Here is a 23,271-nt window from a genome sequence, read left to right as displayed (position 1 = left end):
CTGCTCTACTATCATTTATCCACCTGTTTATGTCCACATAGAAGACTATCGGGTTGATTAAACATCACTTCCCTTTGGTAAAACTGATGCTGACTGATTCCAATGCCTTGAGATATCATCAAGGATAAGTTGCTTCATCACCTTTCCAGAGATAGAGATGAGGCTGGCTGGTCTATAGTTACCTGGGTACTCCTCCTTGCAGTTTTTGAAGACTGGAGTGATATTTGCTTTCCTCCAGTCCTCAGGTACCTCTCCTTTCTCCATGGCTTACCAAAGGTGATGCAGAGTGGCCTAGCAATGACTTCCACCAGTTCCCTCAGCACCTGTGGGTGCATTCCATCAGGACTCATGGATTTATGGATGTCCAGACTGCTAAACTGTTCCCTGAATCCTCATCAACCAAGGCAAACTCCTTCTTTCTCCTGACTTGCTCTGGGTCCTCAGGGGTCTGGGGCTCCTGAGGACAACCTCCAGCAGTATCTTCTGATAACAGTCTTGCAGTCCTCCCAAGTGGCCAAATTGACCTTCCATGATCTCTAGACTCTTCTTCCACTTAAGTTTGCTCAGCAGTTCCGTATTTAATCATGTGGGTCTCCTGGCTCCCTTTCTTGATTTCCTACCCACTGGGATGCTCTGATCTTGAGCTTGAATGTTATCTTGGGGCCTTTTCCTCCTAGTTCCCTGCCCCATAGAATCTGCCCCAGCAATTGCCTGAAAAGGCAAAAGTTGGCTGTGTTAAAGTTCAGGGTTGTGATCCTGCTTGGTATTCTGTTCCTATTGCACAAGATCTTGAACTCCACTATCTCATGGTCGCTATGACCAAGGCTGCCCTCAATCTTCACTGCTTCAACCAGACTCTCCATGTTAGTGACTACGTGATTCAGCAGCACTCCTCTTCTGATTGGTTCATCCACCATTTGCATCAAAAGATTGTTGTCAGTGTACTGGAGGAACCTGGACTGTGGCTGGCTGAATAGGCCTTCCAAAAATATCTAGGTAGTTAGAATTCCCCATGAGAATCAGGGCCTGTAATTACAAGGCTGTTATCAGCTGCCTGTGCAAGGCCTCATCAACTTCCCTGTCCTGATCAGATGGCCTGTAGTAAACACCCACAACAGTATCACCAATGCTGGCCTGTCCCTTCATTCACACCCACAAACTCTCAACTTGCTCCTCATCTGCTCCTGGACAGAACTCAATACATTCTAGTTGCTCTCTCATGTAAAGAGCAACTCCACCACATTGGTGACCTAAAAAGGACATAGCCATCCACAAGTACATTTGAGTCATGTGAGCTGTCCTACCATGTCTCTGTAATTGCCAACAGATCATAACCCCTTGACAGATTTCTAAGGTCTCCTGTTTATCCCTCATGCTGCATGCATTGGTGTGCAGGCATTTCAGGGAAAGTCAAGCACACCTGTCCCACCCTGGAGGGGTGGGAGACCTTCTGCTCTTCATTAATACTAGAACATTGTGTGACTGGTACAAACCCAGCTATGACCCCCATCCTCTTTTGAATCTAGTTTAAAGTTCTGTGAATGAGCCTTGCTAACTCTTGTCCTGGGACCCTTTCCCGTCTGCAAGATCAGCCTTTCCCACTTATTACCATCAGGGCCATGATCAAAGAACCAAAGCCCTGCCTATAGCACCAGTCTTGGAGACAGGTATTTACAGGCTGGATCCATCTATTCCATCCCATGTCACCACCAGCAACTGGCAGGAGGGAAGAGAAAATAACTTGTATCACAGACTTTCAGCAACCACCTCAAGGCCTTGAAGTCTCTGTTCATTCCCCTTAGTCAATGGGATGCAGCTTTCTCCCTATCAGTCTGGAGGATCAGTAGTGGATAGTAGTGTGACAACCACACCAGGCTGGGGAGTTTCCTAATGAGATCCTTGATTCAGGCTCCAGGAAGACTACAGACTTCCCTATGATGAGAAGGTATTGGGCCCTTAGCTTCTTGGAAGCAAGTCTCCAACAACCACAGCTCATCTCTTCTTCCTTGTGAAAGAGGTGGTTATGTTGCTGGAAGGCCTATCTGACTGCTGGTTTAGGTTTTTTATCATCCACGTCTACAGTAAGCATGCAGTGCTCTGCAGTGCAGATCCATCATGAAGAGATGTCCCTAGTTAGGGTCTAAGATCAGGGAGCTGAACAGCCGATTGATTTACCCAGGTGAACTTCTCCAGCTTTACTGGGGAATCAGTGTTTCATTTTGTATCTTCTGATTACTTTAACATACATGTTGCTGAGTCAGCAGTGTGGGTTACAGAAATTAGTGATCTTCCATATCCATCAAGGACTGGCCTGGTTTGCTTGGAGTCAACCGGGCAAAGGTTAGCGAGAACACTGGTTTCATATTGCAGTCTTCTGTGCCCATTTTGGGGCTAGGATGCTCACAGTCCCTGAGCTACAGCCTCACAGGCATATCTTTTCAACCCTTTCACCCCTACTCACTGGCTTCTCATCACCATTCTCCCTTTTCTCATCCTCTCCCACAATGAGCCTGCTTCCTTTGTCTTCTCCAATGCCTTTTCCTGTTTTTTTTTCTGGTTTCATTGAGACATTACACTCCCAGACTTCCAGCCCAATGCAGAACCCTTGGCAGCATCTCAAGGTACTGTTGGTGTCTCTGGGGTTGCTCTCAGGTGACCCTCCTGCCCTGAAACCCCAAAACAGAAGACAAGGAGACACTTGCTGGTGCCTATCAGTTTTATTAGCAGGTCAATGGATGGGCTCCCACCCACACAGCAAGGATGCTGTGGTACAGGGTAGTACTGCCTTGTCTGTCCTGGTTTCTCCTGCATGGAGGGAGGGAAGAGAGTCACTCAGCAAAGCCTGGGATGTCACATTGGGGTCCCCGCCATTTGCTGTAGCACTGGCACCTGAACTCCTTAGCTAGCCTGGAAATGTTGGATTCCAGGCTCTGGGCCACCAGCCAGGGCTTGCTGGTTTGCAGATCTATGGCAAAGTGGAAAGGATCAAGGTGGAGAAAGCCCCACTTGTTCTCCTGGCGTACACAGCGGCCCCGTCCAGAGCACAGGCTCTGGCTGCACAGATCAGCGCTGGTTGTCACGTTGACAATGTAGTGGCCCAGGGGCCCCTCCACATAGTCCTTCAGCCTCAGGCACATTTCCTGCAATGGCACATGGTATCACAGCTCTGCAAGGCCAGGGAGCATGGGGTCCCCCATGGCCCACAGCATGGTGCCACCTGCTACGCTCACCTTGGAAGTGCTGTAGTTGAGGCTCCCCCACAGGATGATTCCAGCAGCACCCTGAGCCACACTCTCCCCAATGGTGTTCATCAGGTCCTCCTGCACCCAAGGGGAGAGGCAAAGTAAACAGTGTCCAAAGGCCCCGCACCACCTTGGCAGAGCTAAATATTCCCCAACACCAACCTATCAGCCCAGGAGGTGCCCACTGTCCCCATATTCACATCACCTGGGAGAGGAAGTCAACAGTGTGATCGAAGGTGATCTGGGAGTAGGGCAGGACAGGGAGAGCATTGTCAAGGACTCTCTGCTGGACAGTGAAAGCCTCAGCCACACGGTGCCTGACATAGGCAAGCGTCTTGTTGGTGCCATTGACACAGGATGGTAGATAGATGCTGGGGTAGAGTGCCTGGCTGCTCTCCCAGAGCCACCATAGTTCCTTGTTTCTCTGCTGCTCTACAACTGGGCAGTTCCCAGTGTAGGGAAGGCTGTCAAAGTCATTGTTGTAGCAGTTAGGGAAGCCATAGAAACCCCAGTAGCCATCAAAACGAAGGGTCTTGCCCAGCTGAAGGGTTTGTTCCATGAATTTGTGGGCACTCTGCTCAAACTGCTGCTTGGCCATCTTCTTCACCAACTCAGGAGGCCACTGTGGGTGCTGCTGCCGCACCAGCTCCTCTGACTTCTGCTGGTAGATGTTCATGGAGGCCCAGTTGCGGATCCACAGTGGACGCCACTTCTCCCAGTCAATGATGGCCAGCCCACTGTAGGCAGGGTTGGGTAGGGTGACTTTGATATCCTGGGTGGCCTGTAGGAGGTGAGCCTCCAGACTGCTGTTTTGGGGGAGCCCCCCATTCACTGGTACCCCATCAGATGTGTAGTAGGGGAAGCGTCCTAGTTCCTCACTGTAGAAGAGAGTGATGTCCTGTCCGGTGAATGACTGCTGGTCGTTGGCTATGACATCAAAGACCTCCAGATTGAGGGTGACATTGTACATCTTCATACAGCGCTCAGTGGGGATGTTCCAGATGGTGACAAAGGGACGGTTGACGAGGATGGGGCCAGGCCCCACAGTGTGGGCAAGGGTGGGCAGGAGCAGCAAGAAGACCCAGCAGGACCATCCTGATGTCATGGTGCTGGCAGGCACAGGACAGGTTCCAGAGTAGGCTCGGAAGAGCTGAGATGGGCTGAGACCTGGACAGATCTTGATAGTTTTGTTCCCAGCTCAAGCTGAGGCTCGCATTAATCCACTCGTTCCTGAGTGGGACGCGTCACCTCTCCTACCCAGTCACATAAAGTGCCCGAAGTTACCAGCTGCTGGAGCCCAGCACAGCAGCCCCGCAGGGAGCACAGGCCGGCAGTGGCGGCCCTGGGAAGAATGCGCAGAGTCAACACCCGGTGACCAGTAACCGGCCAGCAGCGGGCTGGGCTGGGCTGGAAAGACGGACGGGGGAGGGCAAGGTCACAGTGACGGACGTGGTCTGCACCGGGCAGGCGCAGCTAGAGAAGTGGAGAGCGTCGGTCCTTAGGCAGCGGGAGGGCGTTGCTTGGGGAAAGCTTGGAGAGCCGAGCAGGATCTGGCAGGACACAGCCGGTGGTACGGGAGTGCACTGTCTGAGGACACGTGTGGCACAGGACAGGAAGACATCGCCTCGAGACACGCACACGGGGAGAGCAGCCACAGATTTGGGGACACTCGTGGCACAGAACAGCACCCGCAGGAGGGCACAGCTTGAGGACGCGCATGCGTGGAGACAGGAGACGAAGGATGGCAGCAACTGCGGACACGCACACGTGGAAACAGCAGCTACAGGACGGCAGCGTCTGGGGCCGCGTACCGGGGCCGCGTACCGCAGCCGAAGCGCGCTGGCAGGAAGATGGCTATTTCACCGCAGGACCGGGCCGTGCCCGCCGACACTCCGAGGATGGAGCAGTGAGAGCGACGCGGCGGCTCGGGGACATTAGCGGCATAGGGGTTGCCGAGCCCTGCATGGCAGCCGCAACCCTGCGCGATGGTGCATAGAATACTGTCCCCACAGGGCTATGCTGGTCCCGCAGGCACTCAACCCACGGCGCCCAGACCCAGCCAAGACCAAGCTCCGCGGGGAGTGACGGAGTACGCCCTCAGCAGGGGGTGGGGCCGCGGCAGCTCGGGGCTGAGCCTACGGGGAGGGGCGGGACCAAGGCAGCTCGGGGCTGGACCTGCCACAACCTCCACGTGGGTGGCCCGGCCGCGGTTGCGCCCCGCGGCTCCCACCGGGTGCGGCAGCAGACCGCGGGGGACGCTCCAGCCTCCGCGGCACACGCACGCCCCTCCTCAAGCCCGGGAACACCACGCTTGGGATTCAAATTCAAGAGCAAGGTCACCAGTCCCACGCTCACCCCAAATCAGCCAACATCCCGGTCACACTGCACCCAGCTTTATTTGAGGTAAAGCACTTTAGTGTGGGGCAGCATAAAAGGGCTCAGCACCATACAGCAGCCACTCCCTGCCCACATGCCCCTGCCCCTCTCCTTACAACAGGAGAGGGCTGCTTCCCACCCTCCCCAGTCCCCATGGGGGGCACCAGCCACACAGCAGGGAGGGTAGAAGTGGGGTAAGCACATGGCTTTCTCCCCACAGCAAGGGGCAGCTCCTCCCATAACAAGCTGTCTCACAGGCAAGGGAGAGAGATTTTAAATGTCTCCTACACCGTGATGGAAAGGTGCGGGGCAGGGGGCAGCTCAGTCCCAGGAGGGGCTTAGTGCCAGCTTGCAAACAGCAACAGCATCCCAAGTCCCAGTGGTGCCAGCAGACCAGGAGCATCACTGTGGGGGCCGGCAGGCACTTGACAGCCACTGCCCTGCCAGCCCTGGTAGCAGTGGCAGTGGAAGTGGGTCCGTAGGAAGAGGATGTCAGCAGGAGACAGCTGGCCCTCAGCCCAGAAGAGGGGGTGCTGGGGGTGGTCTCCATCTCGGTGCCGTAGCTGGAAGCTGGTGGAGTTGAGGTGGAGGAAGACATCGGCGGTGCTGTCCTGGCGCATGCAGCGGCCCCTGCCCTGGCACAGTGTTGTGCTGCAGAGCTGTGCTGCTGTTGTGACATTGGCTATGTAGCGGCCCAGGTCCCCCTCTAAGTAGTTCTTGATGACTTGGCATGAGTCCTGAGGAAAGGCAAGCATGTTAGCCATGTCCCAGGGGTAGAAGCACTGCAGATGGAGAGGACACTTGAGCTTCAAGCCACTGGTCCTGCTCTGGGGGCAGATGACCTCCCCCCGCCCCATTCCATCATCTACACCTCTAGAAACATGTTGATCCCAAACCTACCCGATTTTTGGTGTAGTCTGCATCACCCCAGAAAATGGCCCCAGCTGCACCCAGTGCCGCACTCTCTCCAATGGTGGAGATCAGGTCCGGCTGCAGGGACAGAGCCCAGTTAGTGCCAAGAGATTACATACACCACCCACTAACCCACCATGGTGCACCCCAAATAGTCCATTGTGGCGTCTGGGAGGCAAAACTTAATTACTGCTCTAGGTCATGGGGAAGAGGGGACTGTCCCAGCTCCTTCTGGACAAAGCTCCCCACCACTGCCCTCCTCCTTGAAGGCTAATGCAATGCAGGGCTGTTAGGTCATGTAGCCTTGGCTCCTGGCTGCTGGGATGAAGGAGTCCTGCAGCACCTCCTTGGTGATGGTGACCACTGGTGCTGGTCCTGCTGCCACACATCTTGCTCATAAGCACCACCATCACCCACACACAGAGGAGCTGAGCTAGGGATCCTCACACCATGACCCTCTCCTTTGAAGGAGGCATTGCTGGGCACCCCTCCCAGGGCCAGACCCATGCCAGAGACCACTGCTTCCCACCCCACACAAACAAGCCATGGGGTGCCAGTAACACTGTGAAGGCAGACACCAGCCTGCAGAGCCACCCTGCTCCAGGGACCACTTCATCTGACCCAAGTTCAGGTACCTGAGGCTTAGGATGAGGACACCCCAGTGGCACAGCCCTACCTGGCTGAGTAGGTCCATCTTGCGGTTGTAGGTGGGCCTGGTGTAGACAAAGACAGGCAAGGAGTAGCCATCGTGGTGCTGCTCTGAGATGCGCATGGCCTCCATCACCCGTGCCCGCACAAACTTCCGGCTGTTGGTAGTGGAGGCTAGGAGCCCATCGAGGTAGATGGAGGGATAGAGGGCCATGCTCTCCCTCCAGAGCCATGCCAGCTGGTCATTGCGTGTCTTCTCCACATCTGGGCACTGCCCAGTGTAGCTCTCCTTGTTCTTGCTGTAGTCATGGTTGTAGCAGTCAGGGAAGAGGTAGAAGCCCCAGAGTTGCTTGGGTCGGTAGCTCTTGGCCATGCGCAGGGTGCTCACCATAAACTGCCGGGCAGCTGACTCAAACTCAAACACTGCCTGCTTGTTCACCTCCTCGGGGGACCGGGTGGGCTGCCACTGGTACACTAATTGCTGTGATCTCTCCCGGTAGATGTCCTTAGGTTTCCAGTTGCGAGCCCAGATGGGCCGCCACTCCTCCCAGTCGATGACGGCTAGCCCCTCCGTGGCAGGTGAACGAATGTACTTGCTGATGCCCACATGGAGGTGGGCAAGGTGCTCGGAGAGGCTGCTGTTCTGGGGGACACCACCATTGACGGCCACACGCTGGCTGTTGTAATAGGGGTAGAGCCCCAGGCGCTCCTTGTAGAAGATGGTGAGATTCTGCCCCACAAAGCCCTCGTTCGGTGAGGCATGCAGGTCAAAAAGGCTGAAGTCAAGGGACACCTGGAAGCGGGGCTTGCAGTCCTGGGTGGGCACATTCCAGGCCACCATGAAGGGCCGACGGGTGAGCACCGGGGCTGCTGCAGGCTTCTCAGGGGGCTGACGGGCCAGGGCCAGCAGGGCCAGCCAGGGCACGGCCACCGCCGCTGTGCAGCCCCCGCGCATCCTGCCCGACGGGGGCCTGGGGCAGCAGGGAGAGGGTGGTCAGCACGGTGTACGGGCAGGGAGGCGGCTCTGCCCGCCCCCCAGGAGGCAGAACCTGCCTCAAGCCCTCGCTCAGAGAAGAAAGGTCTCGGGAGGGTGAAGGCAGAACCCCTTAGAAGAGCTGGTTCCCGGGAACTCCGATCCTAAGAGGCTTCCCCTTACTCCCCGTCCTGTCCCCTCGCTCCTCACTCTTAATCGCGGTTCCGAGTGGCTCTCCCTCGCTCCCGGTCCTCCTGGCCGCTCCCCTTCACCCTCGGTACTAGTCCCAAACGGCTCCCGCCTCGCTTCCAATCCCGGTCCTTCCCACCGCTCCTCTTCGTTCCTGGTCCCAGTGATAGTTCCAGGCAACTCCCCCTCACTCCCGGTTCTCCTCGCCGTTCCCCCTCGCTCCCGGTCCCGCTCCCTGAGATGCCGGCGCAGTGCCGCCTTTGTCCGAGACCGGCACACAAAGCACCGGGGTGCGGCCTCCCCGCCCGCCCTGTCCCGCTCCGCTCCGCACTCTCACAGCTGCTCAGGCCATCTCTCGCCGCTTGCTCCCACAAACGCCGCCACCCCCCCGCCGCTCCCTTTAAATCTCCCCGGCTCGCACCACCCGTGGGGGCGCCAACCTCCGCCCCGACCGCCGGGCGCCGGGGTGGCGGCGCAGACCATTGATGGTCCCCGGGGGTGCGGGCCGGCGCTGGAACACCTTTCCCGCGTCCCAAACACTCCCCTGCGTGGGGCCACGGCACCGGGCAATGCGCGTCACCCGCCGTCCCGCTCCGCTTGGTACGGCCCAGGAGGTCCCGCCCCTCCCGCGCAGCGGAAAGGGGCGGAACGGGGCCTTGGGAATGCCGCCAGGGGGCGCTGCGGGGCTCCTGGGGCAAGGGTGACAGAGGGACGGTGACCTTAGGGTGGCGGTGACCCCAGAATCGTGGTCACTCCAAAGCACCTGTGATCCCAGAGTGGAGCCCTCAAGGATAGTGCTCTCCGGATGGTGATGACCCTGGAATGGTTGTGACGCCAGAACATTGGTGAACACAGGATGATGTCCCCTGGGTCATGTTGACCCCACAATTGTGGTGATCCAAGGATGGTGACTCTGGGATCATGTTGTCACCAAAATGATGATGACCCCAGAGTGGCAGCAACTTCACAACAGTGGTATCCCCAGGCCATGCTGTCTTCAGAGTAGTGCTGTGCCAGTGCAGGGCCAGGGCAGTCAGTGCTGCTGACTCAGCTGTGGCCCCATAGGTTTCCTGCCCAGAGGGCACAAGAGAGGCCAGGGGGTCAGCAGGGCTGGGACACACACACACACACACACACACACACACTTCCTTCCTGAGGGCATGCTGAGGCTCCTGCATCTCCACCAGGTGAGCAGTGGGACAAGGACTCAGTAGCCAGACGTGTGTCAGTGCCCAAGTCCTGCCTGTCTCCTGTCTGCTGTGGCCAGAGCTGAGTGCCATTGGGATATCCCTCGGAGGAAGCTGTGGGGCCTGAGTGCAAGGGTGTGCCGGGGCCAGTGGGGAAGGAAGTGGAGCTGAATCTGCGGAAGCATTCCCCAGCTGCCTGCCAGCTCCCTGGGGAGTGGGTGGAAGCACTGGGTCCAGCATTGTTCGGTGTCGGCTGCAGTGCTGCTGGTGCCAAGCCCAGGGCCATGGGTACCCACAGATGGCTCCAGTTAGCAGGATCTACTTGGGCATCAGCTTCTGTGGTGAAGCTCTCACTGAAAGGGTGATAGTACCACTGGGGACAGGCACAGTGCCAAGGCTGGCCACTTTGAATCTGAGCTGCACCCCAGGATTCAGCCCAGCCTGTGAACAATGCCAGGCACCAACTAGGAGAGGAGCAGCCATGCTGGGACACTGGCTGGGTGTTGGCTGCCAAAACTCTTGGTGCAGATTGCAGGGAGCCAAGAAATCCCAGTGCTGGCGGGCACTGCCCTTCCCCTCTGGTCAGTAAACAGGCTCATTTTGCCAGCAGCTGAAACACCTAAAATTTTCCATCCTCTGCAGCCTTCTGTGGCAAAGGTAACCAGCCCACCAGTCCTGCTGGGAACAAGGTGGCCAGAAGGGTTGCAGCTTCCCACTGCCAGGAGTGCTGGGTGTCAACACAATGCAACTTCTACCTACCATCTTCTCAGGAAGGCTCAACATTGCCTGCCTCTGTTTCTATTCTCTCATCTCACAGACCCTAGATTTAGGGAGGGGGCAGCTATGCAGATCCCACTCCCCTCTCACCCCACTGAGCATAAAATTATTTGAAATCATTCCCAGATGAGTATGAAAGCAGAGGTAAGCAGAACCTGAATGAGCTGAGCTGGAGAGCTGTCCCACGGGGATCCCCTGTGAATGTCAGATTACAGGGTGGTGTTAGTCACATCCACTTATGCCAAACAGGTCCAGGCAAGGTGCGAGAGGAGCTGAGCTTGGGGATGGAGTGGCTGTAGGGAGGTCATGACCTGCCTCTGCCCTGTAGAGAGACAGTAGGCACAGCCTACCTTGCATACAGCAAGAAGGGGACAGGGGTGTCCCCAGAGAATACAAAGACACTCATGGGGCTAGCGAGCCACAGCCACCACCTTGTATAATGTCACCAAGCCACAATGTCCTGTACAGCCACCACCCATCTTTGAGGCCACTATGATCCATCCCTTCTGGGGTTGGGATCCTAAAAGATCAATGGGCAAAAGTCCCAGAACCTTGTTCCACTCAATCCAAAGCACTGACAGGACACATCACAGCGCTCATTACCGCCTTCGTCAGCAGCTCATTTCCGAGCCAGCTTGCGTGGAGGAAATGATGAGAGGTGTCTATGGCTGCAGGAAAACATTTTCAGGGCTGCTGGGGGCAGGATGCAGAGTGCAAAGTGAGATCACACTTGTCCCACGGACAGCCAGCCCCGCTCAGGGGACAGGCAGCATCCCAACATGAGGTCACACCAAGTTCGAGAAAGTTGTCAGGCCCCAGTGATTAATGAGGCACTGATCTGGCAGGGCACGAACTGAAGGGGCAAACAGACAGATCCTCCCTGCTGCAGGAATCACAGATACGAAGCATTTGGCTTGAGGCTGGGCTCCCAGGACACCCAGGTCCTTTGCTGCCTCCTGGGTCCTTCAAGAGCTCCATCAAGGGAGGGGAGAGATGCCTGAACAAGAAAATAGCATGTTTCTATCAACACATTTCAGTTAAGTATTTAAAGGATGTCACAGCAGCTATGAGCAGAGGCAAAGCCTGACAAAGCCACCAGCTCCTGCCAGTGCCATGTGCCAAATTGGAGCCCCTGGACATGGCTGTGTTTCACAACTCCTCCACCACCAGTTCAGCCATGCTTGCAAAAACATCCGTTCCAAAAATACAGGGGGCTTGAAGTGCCAGTGGCACAGGTACTGGTACAGCAATGCCCACACTCTCCTCAGCCCTGCAGCATCTCCTTCCTTCACCCACAGCCCACCACAGGCACAGCCACTTGCTTGCTCACCCTCCCCAGTAAATCAGCTCTTGGACTTGTGTGCTCTACAAATAATTTTATTGAAATTTAACAAAAGTGGACAGATGCACTGGGAGGAAGGACCATAAATAGTGTACATTTCCCAAACCCATGGGTTCTACCCACACGCTAGAGGAGCAAAGAGCCTAGTGTTGGTGAGCAGGGTTTGGCTACACATCCACACAGGGAAGCACAATGTCACACAGGAGTAGTAAAAACAAAAAAAGAAAGGAAGAAAAAAATAATTAAAAGTATTATTTTTTTGCTTGCTCCAACACCACAGTGGACATAGACAATATTTACAGCAACCTTCACATTTTTAAGAACCCTCCAGGTGCTCCCCAGGCCCTACTGCTGCAGGGGGGCAGGGGGCTGGCAGAGGGGAGGGGGGAGGGGGCTGACTGCTCAGGAACTAGCCTGGGAAGAAGCTGGGCAGGACAAAGTGTGTTGGCAGCCTGTGGAAGTTCACTGCCACTCCAGTGACATAGAGGGTGGGAGAAGGCAAGTTTTTTCAAGGGGAAGCATGTTTGATGCTCTAGGGCAAGGGTAGGCAGCCTGTCAGGAAGGACAAAAACATCCTAGCTAAGCTGGTCTCACTCTCTATCCCCCTGGGAGTTTGGGCCGTGCCTTGTCAGATTTTTGGCTGGAAGCCAGAGAAGAGGCTCCCCGCTGGGGCAGACCAACTCTACCGGCCTCATCTCCACTCCTCCTTCACATTCTCCAGCACACAAGGCACGTCTGGGTGCAGCTTCTTGCACCTTCAGACAGCAGCAGGGTAAAGTGGTGCAGGCAGCCTGGCCACAGCTTGCTCTCCTCTTCCTGGTGACAGCAGCTCCTGCTCTCCTGTGGAGCCCCAGGGATGCCTTTCCCAGGGAGATCTGGCTCAGGGGACACTCAAAAGCAGGTGATGCAAGTAAGAAACACTTCAGTGGGTGACTGTTTTAAGACAAAACTCTTTCAAGCAAGCAGGATGCAGAACAAAAGATGCTGAAAGAAGTGCCCAGCATCACAGTGTAGACAAACTCCCTGACAAAGCCCTGCCCTCCTGTTTCCCTGCCTGGTGGCAGCCAACACATCCGCTTCACCCTCTGTGCTTGCTCCTGTCACTGGGAACAGCGGGTGGAGGGATGCAGAGGGAAGAGGTGGCAACAGGAAGACAGCAACAGCCACGCCACTGTTATCTCCACGAAGCCAGGAATGTGGCCCCGTGCCCAGGCAACTCTGAGAGGGCGTGGGGATGGATACATCCAATGTAGACACCAACAGGGCTGGCAGCCAAGTGCCAGCAGCTTAAATTAAAAATCGAGGTAGCAAACATCTGAAGTGCTTAGAAAGTAAATAAGTTCTGGAACAAAAAAAGAGGAGGAAAGCCGAGCGGGCTGCTGTGGGAAGCAAGCTCAAACCCAGTTTAAAACTGTGCCCACTGCTTGCCCTCCTCCACCCACCCAGTCTGGGGGCAGCCAAGCAGGGAAGCAGTGGCTTCCAGTGCTGGCAAGGGAGCTGTAAGGGCCAGGCCTTTCCCCAGCCCTGCAGCAGTTGGCTCAGTGCCTCAGGACCCACAGACAGCAGGGGGAGGTTTTTCGGTGCTGCTGAGGCAACCTCAACCTTCTCAAGTGGGAGGAAAGAGGAAAAAAGAGCAGGACTTTCTGAGATGGAGCAGAAAGCCTCCCTCTAAAGTGCACCACGTTTCTCCTCCTGCGTCAGCTGTGATGGGAGGAACTGTAGTTCACATCGCCAGGGAGATTTCCAAGTCAGGTCAGGCACACCAATTGATTGCTTTTGGGGGATGGTGAGGGAAGAGATGATTTTCTTCTTGTTTATTTCTGTCAAGACCCACCCCACCACGAGGTATGTTTGAGACAGCAGTGGGGATGAATAGATTATGAGGAGATGCCTTGCACAGCAGCCTGGCCCCACAGTGGGCAAGGGATGGTGCTCAGGAGCAGCTTGCTAATGAGGAAGGCAAGTCCACCACAGAATTGGGGACCTCGCTGTGCCAGCAGCGGCCACAAACCACAGAAATCTCCTGTGGGAAGTGGGACTGCAGGCAGCAGCAAAGCCAAACTCCCCAGAGCCAGTACGAGCAGGGAAATGCACAGATGGAAGAGATAGGTCCAAGACAGTGGCATGCAATCTCAGTCCTCTTCCCAAGAGGACCACAGCAGCCAGCCAGATGTGCTTTGACCCCTCAGCCTGCCCCATTTATCCTCCATCAACAGATACATCCTGGGGAGCACAACATAACACTCATGCCAAGTGACATGCCACAATGCTGGCCATATAACCAGCAGGCCCGAAGAACCTCAGGGCCCCAGGCAGCATGTTACCTTGCCCTGGCTCTCCCTGGGCTGCATACCTGAGAAGCAGGGGATTTTCTCCGGTGAGAAGTGCAGGTTTTCTCTCCCTTTAACAGCTTAATCACAGCAGCTCGTGCAGTTCTAGTTACCCATCAAACATTGGCTAGAGGCTACAAAAGATATTTTAGTCTTCTGACTCAAGCGAGAGTGTTTGTAAGCAGTCATTGCACAAGGTCACCCATCTCCTGTGAGGAACAACAGCCAAGCCCAGCCTGGCCTGCTCCATGCCACCTCACCTCCAGGCGAGGGGAGAGCCACTGTCTGTCCCCACCACGTGCCCAGAGTCTTCCTCGGGCGGGAGTGCGATGCAGCCTTGCCTGGTGGGGCTGGGGGCAGTGTGGCAGGGCTTCCCACTTGTAGGCAGCAATGTCTGGTGACTCACACCTCGCAGATGATCACCGGGAAATCCACGTGAATGCGAGGGTGCTCTAGTTTCACTATGCCCTGGAAGAAGAGTCAGAGAGGTGAGCAGAAGGGATCACCACACAACAGCCCTAAGCCCTGTGAGTCACCCTTTTTGACACCATGCCTTAAAGGAACAGGAGATCATAAAGCTGCAGTGACACCAGGTACACATGAACAGCAGTACACAAAGCAAATGCACTTTGCCCTTCAAACTTGTCCCTAGAGAGCAGAGGACAGCACGGCTGGCTGCCACACATGGCAGGTCTGGAGCTCAGCAGGGCGAGAAAGGAGAGAGCTGCTCTGCCAGGCACTGCCTGTGCAGCAGCTGGTGCATGACTAGCAGATATTGGCCGCCTGGGCTTTTCATCCGGCACCTTTCATTCACGGGATTTAAAAGAATGAAAAGAGCTTTCTGAGAGAAAGCAGCCACGGCAGCTGGTGCATAAGAAAAGCAGCTTTCTATCCACAGGGGATGCTGCTGAATGCACGCTCCCTCCACGACAGCTACAGGCACATTTCCCATGCTCCGTCCAAGCCTTCTCCTGTTACAGCACTGGAAGGAACCACTGACAGGTTGGGGGCAGGGAATGGAAAGAGGAGCAGCTCAGAACTGGACCGGCACTTACAGAGACAGAGAAAACCCTTGGCTAACAAAGGGCTATTTAGTGCCAGTATCTGTTCCTTCTGGCTCAACCAAGCCTTTGAACCAGGTACATCTCAACCCATGTCACTGAGGAGTCAGACCCACTACCCAAGCCTGTCTCTGTAAGAAAGCCATCCTGGGAAGTGGTACCCATAGCTTCTTGTGCAGCACTGAGGGGTTCCACCCCACTGGGGGCCTGCTTGCCCTTCGGAGCAAACCAACGCTTTGCCTCAAGTGCCTGCTAGCACTGCACCTTTATGCTTACTTAGGGAAGACTCCAGCTGAGTCTCTCTCCAACCCTGTTTTGATTCCTCCTTTTCTCCATTTGTGTCCTCAGAAGCTTCCCCACATGCAGGTTATTCTTATCCTCCACTGAAATCCTCAGCCAGTGCCCCAGCCCCTGCCTAGCTTCAGCTCAGTTGCTTATTTCACAAGGACACATTTGCACTGAGATGCCAAACTCACAGCTGTCAACATCACTGTCATGACCAAGCAGCTGCAGAAACATGTGCACTCATGTCAACAGATGATGAGCTTTGGCTGCTGCTCCTGAAGCCAGGGCCTGGCCCTCCACAGCAATGTGACACCAGCTGAGCAGGCATAGCACCCCACACCTCAAGAAAGATGGTTGGCAATGGGACACATCTGTGTGTGGCTGCCTGGCACCCTGTGCCCCACAACGGACAGCTAGCTGAGCAATCTTCCCCAGCCTGGCAGCTCTAACACTGCTTCTCTATGGAAAGGGGGATGCAGGATGTGGCCAGCTCTCCCTCTCCTGCTACTGTCTTACTAGGTGACATGCGTGCAAGTACGGACACACAGGAGTCACTGCTCTGAGGCAGAAGTTCAGGGTGCAACAGAAAGACTCCCCGAGGGAGAAGATCCATATGCAGAAACACCTGCAAAGCTCGGACTTCAGCTGTTGCTGCGGCACTCCGGCAATTCCTCCCAACCCTTCTCCAGACACTACCTGAGGTATCAGGTTCTTGTGAATCCTCTTCAGCTTGGCGCGCTTCCTCCCATTCTTGGTAACGATTGTCTCCTCGTAAAACTCGTGGGCGAGATCCCCATCCTCATCGTAATACATGGAGCTACCGAGAGGAGGGGGGAGGTGGTGAGGTTAAGACCTTGCCGACAGCTGCCGCGGTCCAGCGCCCCAAGCAGGGGCGGGAGCTGGGGCTAGGCGGCACCTCTAGCTTTGAGTGCCACAGCGGCCAGCCGCTGCGAGGGCTGCCCCTTCTCGTCCCCCGACGCCCCGCGGAAGGCCAGCGCCTGTTTCTCCGGACACGCTAATGCTGCTGTAGGCCCGGACCGCCCCGGCTGCGCAGTTCCCCCCGCCTCGGCGCCCGAGGTAACCACCACCGCCCCCCTCCCTCGCCCCCTGCTCGGCCTCTCACCCGCGACGCGTGAAGACGAAGGGGGCCGCGGCGCGTGCGGCCCGAGCCCGGGCCAGGGCCTGCTGCCCGCCGGGGCCCTCGGCGCCGCCGCCGCCCGCCGCCGTGGAGGCAAAGGGCCACAGCCCCCGCGACTTGGAGCCGCTGGTGCCCATAGCGGCGGCGGGGGCGGCGGGGAGGGGGCCGGGGGAGCGGGGGCAAAAGGGGCCCGGAGCCGCCCGGTGACACCGCCGGAGCGCCGCCCTGCGCGCACCGCTGCGCACGGCACTTCCGGCGTGCGTGCCCCGCCACGTGACCGCGGAGGCGGAGCTGCGCGCACCACGTGAGCGGGACGGGCGCGCTCCCGGCCTGCCGCCGGCGGGAGCCCCGGGTCAGGGGTGCGGGCACCGCCGCCGCCGTTCGGCGTGTCCCGACGGCACAGGGTGGGTGTTCTCGTGTCCCTTCCCACCCCAGCTTTCCCCCGGACTCCCCTGTGAAGGACACACCGCAGGTCGAGCCTCATCACCATGATGCCTTTATTGGTGCCGGACGTCCTGCTTCCCCCTTGGGGCCATCCACTCCTCAGGGGATCCCCGCTCCCTGGGCCAGCCCCGTGGAGGCTGCGACAGCCCAGTGGCTACCAGAGTGCCCCATTCCGCCCTCCCCTCCCTCGTGCCCTCACCCGCCTGCAGATAAGGGTCCCTGCGTAGTGCCTGGCCATGGAGGCGGTCAGCGCGGTCACCCCGGCGTGTGCGTGGCCAGCGCTTCCTCCATCTTCTGGCGGCAGTGGGCGTAGCGATGCCGCAGCCGGCGCACGTGTTCCTCCTCCTCCCGCTGCAGGATGCGCAGGAAGTTGTGCAGCTCCGGCAGGGTGAAAGCGTCCCACTGTTGGCACACGACCTACCATCTCAGAGGGGACGTGGCGCGCCTCCCCCGAAGCCACGCCCGCCGAAGGGGTGCGGGTGTCGGTCCCCTCACTTTCCCCATACTCACATTCACCTCCCCGGTCTCGTTCTCTTTCAGGACAAAGCTGAGCACCTTCTCGCTGGGGCCGGCCAGCAGCCGCAGCCGCAGGGGCTGCTCCTCATCAGCCAGCTTCCTCAGGTACACTGCAACAGCGGTCACACATTACATGGGGGATACCACTACGAGGACATCATCACCACGGGGACACAGCTGCAATGGGCGACACTGCTCGTACGCAGATGCTGCTCTCATGAGGGTGCCGCTATGGGGATGTTCCACTATGGGGAACACTGCTGTCACGGGGGACATCTCAGCCACGGCAGCACTGCTCCCACAGCCACAAAGAACACCACCATTCAAGGGGCTTACCACCGTTACAGGGATATTGCCACCACAAGGATGCTGCTGTTTAGTGAAAGCTACCATTATAGGGCATTACTACCATGGGGTACACCACTGCCACAAAAATGCTGTCACCAGGGGAACACTGCCACCATGGGGACACCATCACCGTGAGAAACACCACTACCACAAAGACGCTGCCACTACAGGGGTCACTAGTGCAAGCCAGAGAAGCTGCCACCATGGGGAGACCACCACCCAAGAGATGCTGGCACGACAGAAACATGTCTGCCAGGGAGAACACCACTTCAATGGGATATTGTCACCATGGTTTGCCCAGGGGAAATTACCACTGTGGGGACATGACCACCAGTATGGGCACAGGGTTGTCCCAAAGCACTACCTTGCTCATCTTTCTCAGACCTCTCGAAGAGGGCGAACTTGCGGGGGTTGTCCACAACAGTGAACTTGCGGAGGAGAGCATCAATGACCTCGCTGGCACGGGTGTGGGAGAAGATGTGCAGGTGCTTGACAGTCCCCTTGGGCAGGTAGAAAGATGTGCGTCGCTTCACCCCCTGGGTGCGCGGCCCTGGCCGTCCTGCCTGTACAGAGGGGACCCGCTTGGTGGCTGGCACAGAGACAGGGCGCACCAGCTTCAGATGCACCTTGATGAAGCCGGTGTAGGAGCCATCCTTGTTCTGAGAGACACCAATGGAGGGATGAGTGGGGCCAGGGCAGAGCACTATGACCCTCCCTGGCCCTGCACCGGCCCCATACCAGGCTCATGAATAGGTTGCTGTTGATCTGGCTGTTGTACTCCTTGATCCGCTGTTCCACCTGTGCCTGGTCCAGCTCAGTTTTCTCCCACTCACTGGGCTCATCCTGTGTGACAGCAGACAGGCTAAGTGGTACAGCAGCCAGAGGAAACGCTCTGCCTGCCCCGGCAGCCTGCCACCCTCCAGCCTGCCCCAGAACACTGTCTGACACACACACGGGTGGGCGGTTGCATGGGGTTGCATCATCCGGGCTGACGCTGAGCTGGGCTCTGCTTCGGAAGCATGGCTGAGCTCACTGTGGCCTCAGCCCTGGTCTGGGGACACCAGCACTGGCCACCCTCCCCAGCCCTCATCCGTTGCCCTGCAGGAATGGGTGAACCCACTGCAAGGACACTCTGAGGCCAGGCATCCTCTCCTGGCACCTCAGATAAGAGAGATGTTCTCAAGGCAGGGTGAGGGCAGCCACCAGCCTGGCACCAGGGGGTTGGGGCAGGCTAGGTGCCTACAGATCCCGAGGCAGGAGGGCTCAGGGTGCAGCCTGCTTATGCTGCTGGCACCCCACTTAGCATCCCTGTCACTGGCACCCACTAATGAGTATTTACATAGGGCAGCAGAGCCACTGCACAGAGCTGCATGTGTCCTTATGGTGCTGTGGGGCTTGGGAGCTCCCAGACCAGCAGCCACCCCATAGTGTGTGGGCACTACCAAACCCTGATGGGATCCCGCAGGAATGGGGAGAACTGTGATGCTGCCTGAGGTGGGAGTAGCTCCACACCCCAAGTACTGTCCCTCCAGGAGCAGTTCCAGCCCTATGAGTCCAAGGGGTGGCCGTGCCAGGCAGCAAAGCCCTGCTCACCCCACTGTGCCATAATATCACATCCAAGCAGACAGAGATTCTCTGCCCCATGGCACGCCTGTGCTCACCCCATAGCAAGGCGCCACATTCATACTACGGCAGGGTCATGCTCAGCCCCAGTCTGGCCCCACAGCAGGACTGTGCTCACCTCCGAGACAGCACTGCCCGCACCCCGTTTTCCCCACGGCAAAATGATAACTTGATCTCGCACCCAGCCCCGCGGGGTGTGCGTTCCCCCCAGATGACGTCACCCCGTCCCCCCATTACGTCACGGCCGGCGGCCCGGGACAGACCTGGCGGCGGCGCGGGCGGCGGCCGAGAGAGGTGCGGGCGGTGTAGAAGAGCTCGGGCTCGGAATCGGAGTCCTCCTGGCTGCAGTAGCCGCTGCTGGCCGTGCTGCCCCCCGTGCCCCCCGCGCCACCCTGCCGCAGAGCCAGTGCCGCCGCCCCACAGCTCCCGACCCCACCGCCCCTCGCCCCGGCCCCTGGAACGGGCGCGGCGGTGGCCACGGCCCGCCCCGCCCGCCCCACGGCCCCGCGGGCACACGGGCACACTCGGCCCCGCGCCAGCCCGGACGGCCCCCGATACGGGGCTCGGCTCAGCCCGCTCCTGCTTCGGCTCAGCGCAGTCCCAGTCCCTATCCTGGTTCGTCCCAGCGCGGTCCTTGTCCCGACTCGGCTCGGTTCGGTCCCGGCTCGGTTCAGCCCACTCTCAGTCTCGGTCCCGGCTCGGCTCAGGTCACTCTCTATCCTGATTCGGCTCAGCACCGTCCTTGTCCCAGCTTGGCTCTGTCTGGTCCCTATCGCCGTCCAGTCCCGGTTCAACTTAGTCCGTTCCCTATCGCCCGGTCCTTGTTCCGATCCTGACTCGGTTCCGCCCGGTCCCTATTACTATCCTGCCCCGATCCCGGCTCAGCGCGGTTCCCACTCCCGCTCCCAGCCCAGCCCAGTCCGGCCCCGCCCCGGTCGTGAGACTGACGCGGACCGGGGGCGGCGCGGAACAGCCTCGCTTCCGGCGGTGATTTCATCCGCGCCCGGAGTCTCCCGCCCGTACCCGCTTGAGCCTCGGCAAGGCCTGGAGAGCACAGCATGGCATGGCTCAGCACGGTGCGGGGCAGCATAGTATGGGCATGGCATGGTCCGGCACAGCCCAGTATGGTTCAGTACAGCCTAGCACAGCATAATTCAGCCCAGTGTGGCGCAGCATGGGACAGCTAAGCCTTACAAGCAGGGTGCAGCCCAGCGTAGCATAGCTTGGTGTGGCACAGCATTTCACAGCCCAGCATGGGTCAGCACTGCCTAGCAGGGCACAGCACAGCAAAGCCCATCATGGGCTGGCATGGTACCAGACTGGCATGGTACAGCGAAGCCCATCATGGCTTGAGACAGCCTGGCATGGCACAGCAGAGATCAGTCTGGCATGGCACAGCAAAGATCAGTCTGGCATGGCACAGCCTCAAACAGCTCTGCATGGTTTGCCACAGCCCAGCACAGCATGGGTTGGCACAGTGTGGCACAGCCTGGCATGAGGTTATGGTCCCACATGGTACAGCATAGAATAGCCGCCTCTCATACATGCACACACCCCCTCCTCACAGACATGAGCCAGGCCCTACCACATTGGTGTCCTTCTCCAGCGCCTGCTCAGTGCCATCGTCCTCATCACCAGTGCCTGGAGGGCCACTGCAGTCCAGTCGCACCAAGGCCCGGCACCGATAATGGCAGGTGAAGCTGCAGTCTGGAGACAGGGATATGACCAGTGTCACCACCAGGGCCCTGGGTGTCAGGGTCAGTGGCTGTGCTGGGAAGGGTACTGGTAGGGCAAGGGCTAGTGTATGGTGCCAATAAAGGTACCTAGTTCTGGCTGCCTGCCCGCACTGTGTCAGTGCTGTGGGGCCAGGCAAGCAGCATCTCTGTGAGACATAGTGCTGTGGCAAGCTGATGGCTGGTATTGCAGTGTCCATATTCTCCAGATGGGATGCCCAGTACTTGGATGCCCAGTGGCCAGAGTAGGTGCCTAGTGCTGGGATGCCTGCTGCAGATACCCAGCACAGGGTGCTTGGTTGAGGTATTCATTGCTAGGTCAGCCCAGCGCCCTGGCTTCTGCTGCCTAAAGGCAGTGCCTGATGACCAGAGGCACAGTGTCTGGTGTGGGTGCCTGGTCCAGGGACGCCCACAACTCAGATGGGGTGCCCAGTTCCAGGATGCCTGGTGCCCATTCAGGGTAACTGATACCAAGATGCTCATGCCCAGAGTGCATGCCCAGTACTAGGATGCTCAGTGCCTGTTTTGTGTGTCTGGTGCTAAGACACATGGTACTTGGTGCAGGTGCTCAGTACCAGGATGCTCAGTGCCTGGTATGGGTGCCTGGTGCCAGAATATCCATGCTTAGCAGTGGAACACACTGCCTAATGGGGATGCCCACTACCAGGGTGCCCAGTGAGTGTACCCAGTGGTGGGATGCCTGGTGAGGATGCCTGATGGTGGTGGGGTTGCCCAGCGGGAGTATGCCCAGTAGGGGATGCCCAGTGCCTGGTGGTAGGGTTGCTAAATTGGGGGATGCTCGGCGCGCCATAGGGGTGCCTGGTGGAGGGGGCCCGGGGCGCGGTACTCACGGCAGCACTGGAGACTCTTCCTGCCGCCGCCCCAGATGAAGTCTCCGCAGAGGTCGCACCAGGTGTGGAGCCCGCGGCGGCGGGGCTCAAAGCGGTGCCCAGCGCCCGGTGCTGCCGTGAGCCGTGGGTCAGGATGCGCTCCGGAGCCGAGACCGGGGCCGGGCCGGCGGGCCGGGCTGATGCGTAACGCGTTGGTCCGTTCCAGGCGGCCCCGGCCCGGGCGCGGCTCCGGGTGCAGATCCCGCAGCTCGATGAGCTCCATGGCCCGTTGACCGCAGGCGCTGCGTGACGGCGGAGTGGGGGGGCCGGCACCAGCGATGGGGGCCGGGGCGGGACTGTGAGGGGCCGCCCTGTCCGTGCTCAGCGGGGGAAACTGAGGCAAGAGCGGGGACAGAGCCGAGCAGAGCCTCGGGGTCCTGGCCGACACCACCGCTCCCAGAAAGCCCGTCGGGGAGGGCTGGAGGCGGGGATGAGGCTCCAGTAGAAGGGGTGGCCCGCTCTGGCAGTCCCCCTCACTTCTCCTGGGACACGGGGAAGCCGCCCTCGGCGTCTCACTTTCCCGCTGAAGGGGGCTGGGGAACAGCAACCAAAGCTCCCCCCGAGCGCTGCCGCCCTCGGTCAGCTGTAGCTTCGGCGGAGCAGCCTGGACTTGGCGTGAACTCGGCTGCTCGGCCGTTCCGAGCTGGTTTCCTGCCCGTTGTGTGGCTCCTGCAGCAGCAGCGCTGGTGCAAAGCCTGTTTTGCGGGTGTGGGGTGAGGGGGGTGGGGCGTGCCTCGGGCACCCCATCAGAAGCGGAGATGGACGGCGGTGCCAGCACCGTTAATCATCCCCAGCCATGCTTTAGACCAAGGTTACAACTCTCTGGCAGTGGTTGCGGCCGGGGGCGGTGGAGATTCACCTAGGGCGTAGTCAGTAGTAAACCTGTAGAGAGCTGCTGGTGGGCAGGGGCCCAAGTTCTGGGTGCCCGTGAACTGAGATGGGTGGAGAAGTAATCCCTGTAGATGGCAGATGATGAACGCCCAAGAAACTCCTCTGTGCTCCCAGTGCGAGGTGCTCGTGCTAACCACATCCTCCACCTCCCCTTGCTGCTCTAACGTCGGCAGCCAAAAGGTAAGAGGTTGCATGGAAGCCTTTGAGCCCCTTTCCTCACCCCCAGACTCACACACCTCGGCCACTGAGGGCTTAGCCCTTCTGGAAGTAGCGACCTTTTCTCGGGTTTGCTGAGTTTCTGTTGTTGCAGAGGGGGAAAATGGATACACATCCCTCTCCCTAGGGGCAAAGGGAAGGAGGAAGTGG

The 23,271-nt window shown here is 58.3% G+C and overlaps 4 protein-coding genes and 1 long non-coding RNA gene across 9 annotated transcripts; 1 reads left to right on the top strand and 4 right to left on the bottom strand.

Annotated features, from left to right (window-relative positions):
- Positions 1-2,702: 2,702 nt before the first annotated feature.
- On the bottom strand, positions 2,703-4,573 carry LOC135182216 (hyaluronidase-1-like). The gene is made up of 3 exons (XM_064156047.1): positions 3,448-4,573; positions 3,231-3,320; positions 2,703-3,140 (listed from the first exon to the last, which is right to left on the bottom strand). The coding sequence occupies exons 1-3, from the start codon at positions 4,345-4,347 to the stop codon at positions 2,829-2,831; spliced, it is 1,302 nt and encodes a 433-aa protein (XP_064012117.1). The 5' UTR covers positions 4,348-4,573; the 3' UTR covers positions 2,703-2,828.
- Positions 4,574-5,515: 942 nt separating this feature from the next.
- On the bottom strand, positions 5,516-8,838 carry LOC135182422 (hyaluronidase-2-like). 2 transcript variants are annotated; one of them, XM_064156519.1, is made up of 4 exons: positions 8,678-8,838; positions 7,207-8,149; positions 6,519-6,608; positions 5,516-6,355 (listed from the first exon to the last, which is right to left on the bottom strand). In XM_064156519.1, the coding sequence occupies exons 1-4, from the start codon at positions 8,821-8,823 to the stop codon at positions 5,957-5,959; spliced, it is 1,578 nt and encodes a 525-aa protein (XP_064012589.1). In that variant the 5' UTR covers positions 8,824-8,838; the 3' UTR covers positions 5,516-5,956. The 2 variants fall into 2 exon arrangements, with proteins under 2 accessions (XP_064012589.1, XP_064012590.1); XM_064156520.1 differs by having other exon boundaries at positions 8,672-8,710.
- Positions 8,839-10,715: 1,877 nt separating this feature from the next.
- TUSC2 (tumor suppressor 2, mitochondrial calcium regulator) lies at positions 10,716-16,732 on the bottom strand. 2 transcript variants are annotated; one of them, XR_010305194.1, is made up of 4 exons: positions 16,446-16,732; positions 16,019-16,139; positions 14,000-14,444; positions 10,716-11,301 (listed from the first exon to the last, which is right to left on the bottom strand). XR_010305194.1 is itself a non-coding variant. In XM_064156518.1 (3 exons), exons 1-3 carry the CDS (start codon positions 16,595-16,597, stop codon positions 14,379-14,381), a joined length of 339 nt encoding a protein of 112 aa, XP_064012588.1. In that variant the 5' UTR covers positions 16,598-16,732; the 3' UTR covers positions 11,661-14,378. The 2 variants fall into 2 exon arrangements, 1 of the variants encoding a protein (XP_064012588.1); XM_064156518.1 differs by lacking the exon at positions 10,716-11,301 and having other exon boundaries at positions 11,661-14,444.
- On the bottom strand, positions 16,054-22,522 carry RASSF1 (Ras association domain family member 1). Of its 3 annotated transcripts, XR_010305193.1 has the most exons (7): positions 21,976-22,340; positions 20,977-21,098; positions 18,507-18,611; positions 18,133-18,427; positions 17,415-17,530; positions 17,104-17,306; positions 16,054-16,139 (listed from the first exon to the last, which is right to left on the bottom strand). XR_010305193.1 is itself a non-coding variant. In XM_064156516.1 (6 exons), exons 1-6 carry the CDS (start codon positions 22,235-22,237, stop codon positions 17,160-17,162), a joined length of 951 nt encoding a protein of 316 aa, XP_064012586.1. In that variant the 5' UTR covers positions 22,238-22,522; the 3' UTR covers positions 16,934-17,159. The 3 variants fall into 3 exon arrangements, 2 of the variants coding, with proteins under 2 accessions (XP_064012586.1, XP_064012585.1); XM_064156516.1 differs by lacking the exon at positions 16,054-16,139 and having other exon boundaries at positions 16,934-17,306; positions 18,133-18,331; positions 21,976-22,522; XM_064156515.1 differs by lacking the exon at positions 16,054-16,139 and having other exon boundaries at positions 16,934-17,306.
- LOC135182421 (uncharacterized) lies at positions 16,683-18,189 on the top strand. Its single transcript, XR_010305195.1, has 2 exons — positions 16,683-16,864; positions 17,445-18,189. It is a non-coding gene; the product is annotated as an uncharacterized LOC135182421 (long non-coding RNA).
- Positions 22,523-23,271: the final 749 nt, after the last annotated feature.

This window comes from Pogoniulus pusillus, chromosome 16 (genome assembly GCF_015220805.1).
Source record: "Pogoniulus pusillus isolate bPogPus1 chromosome 16, bPogPus1.pri, whole genome shotgun sequence".
Taxonomy (NCBI): Eukaryota; Metazoa; Chordata; class Aves; order Piciformes; family Lybiidae; genus Pogoniulus; species Pogoniulus pusillus.
This window is presented reverse-complemented; position numbering and strand designations above follow the sequence as displayed.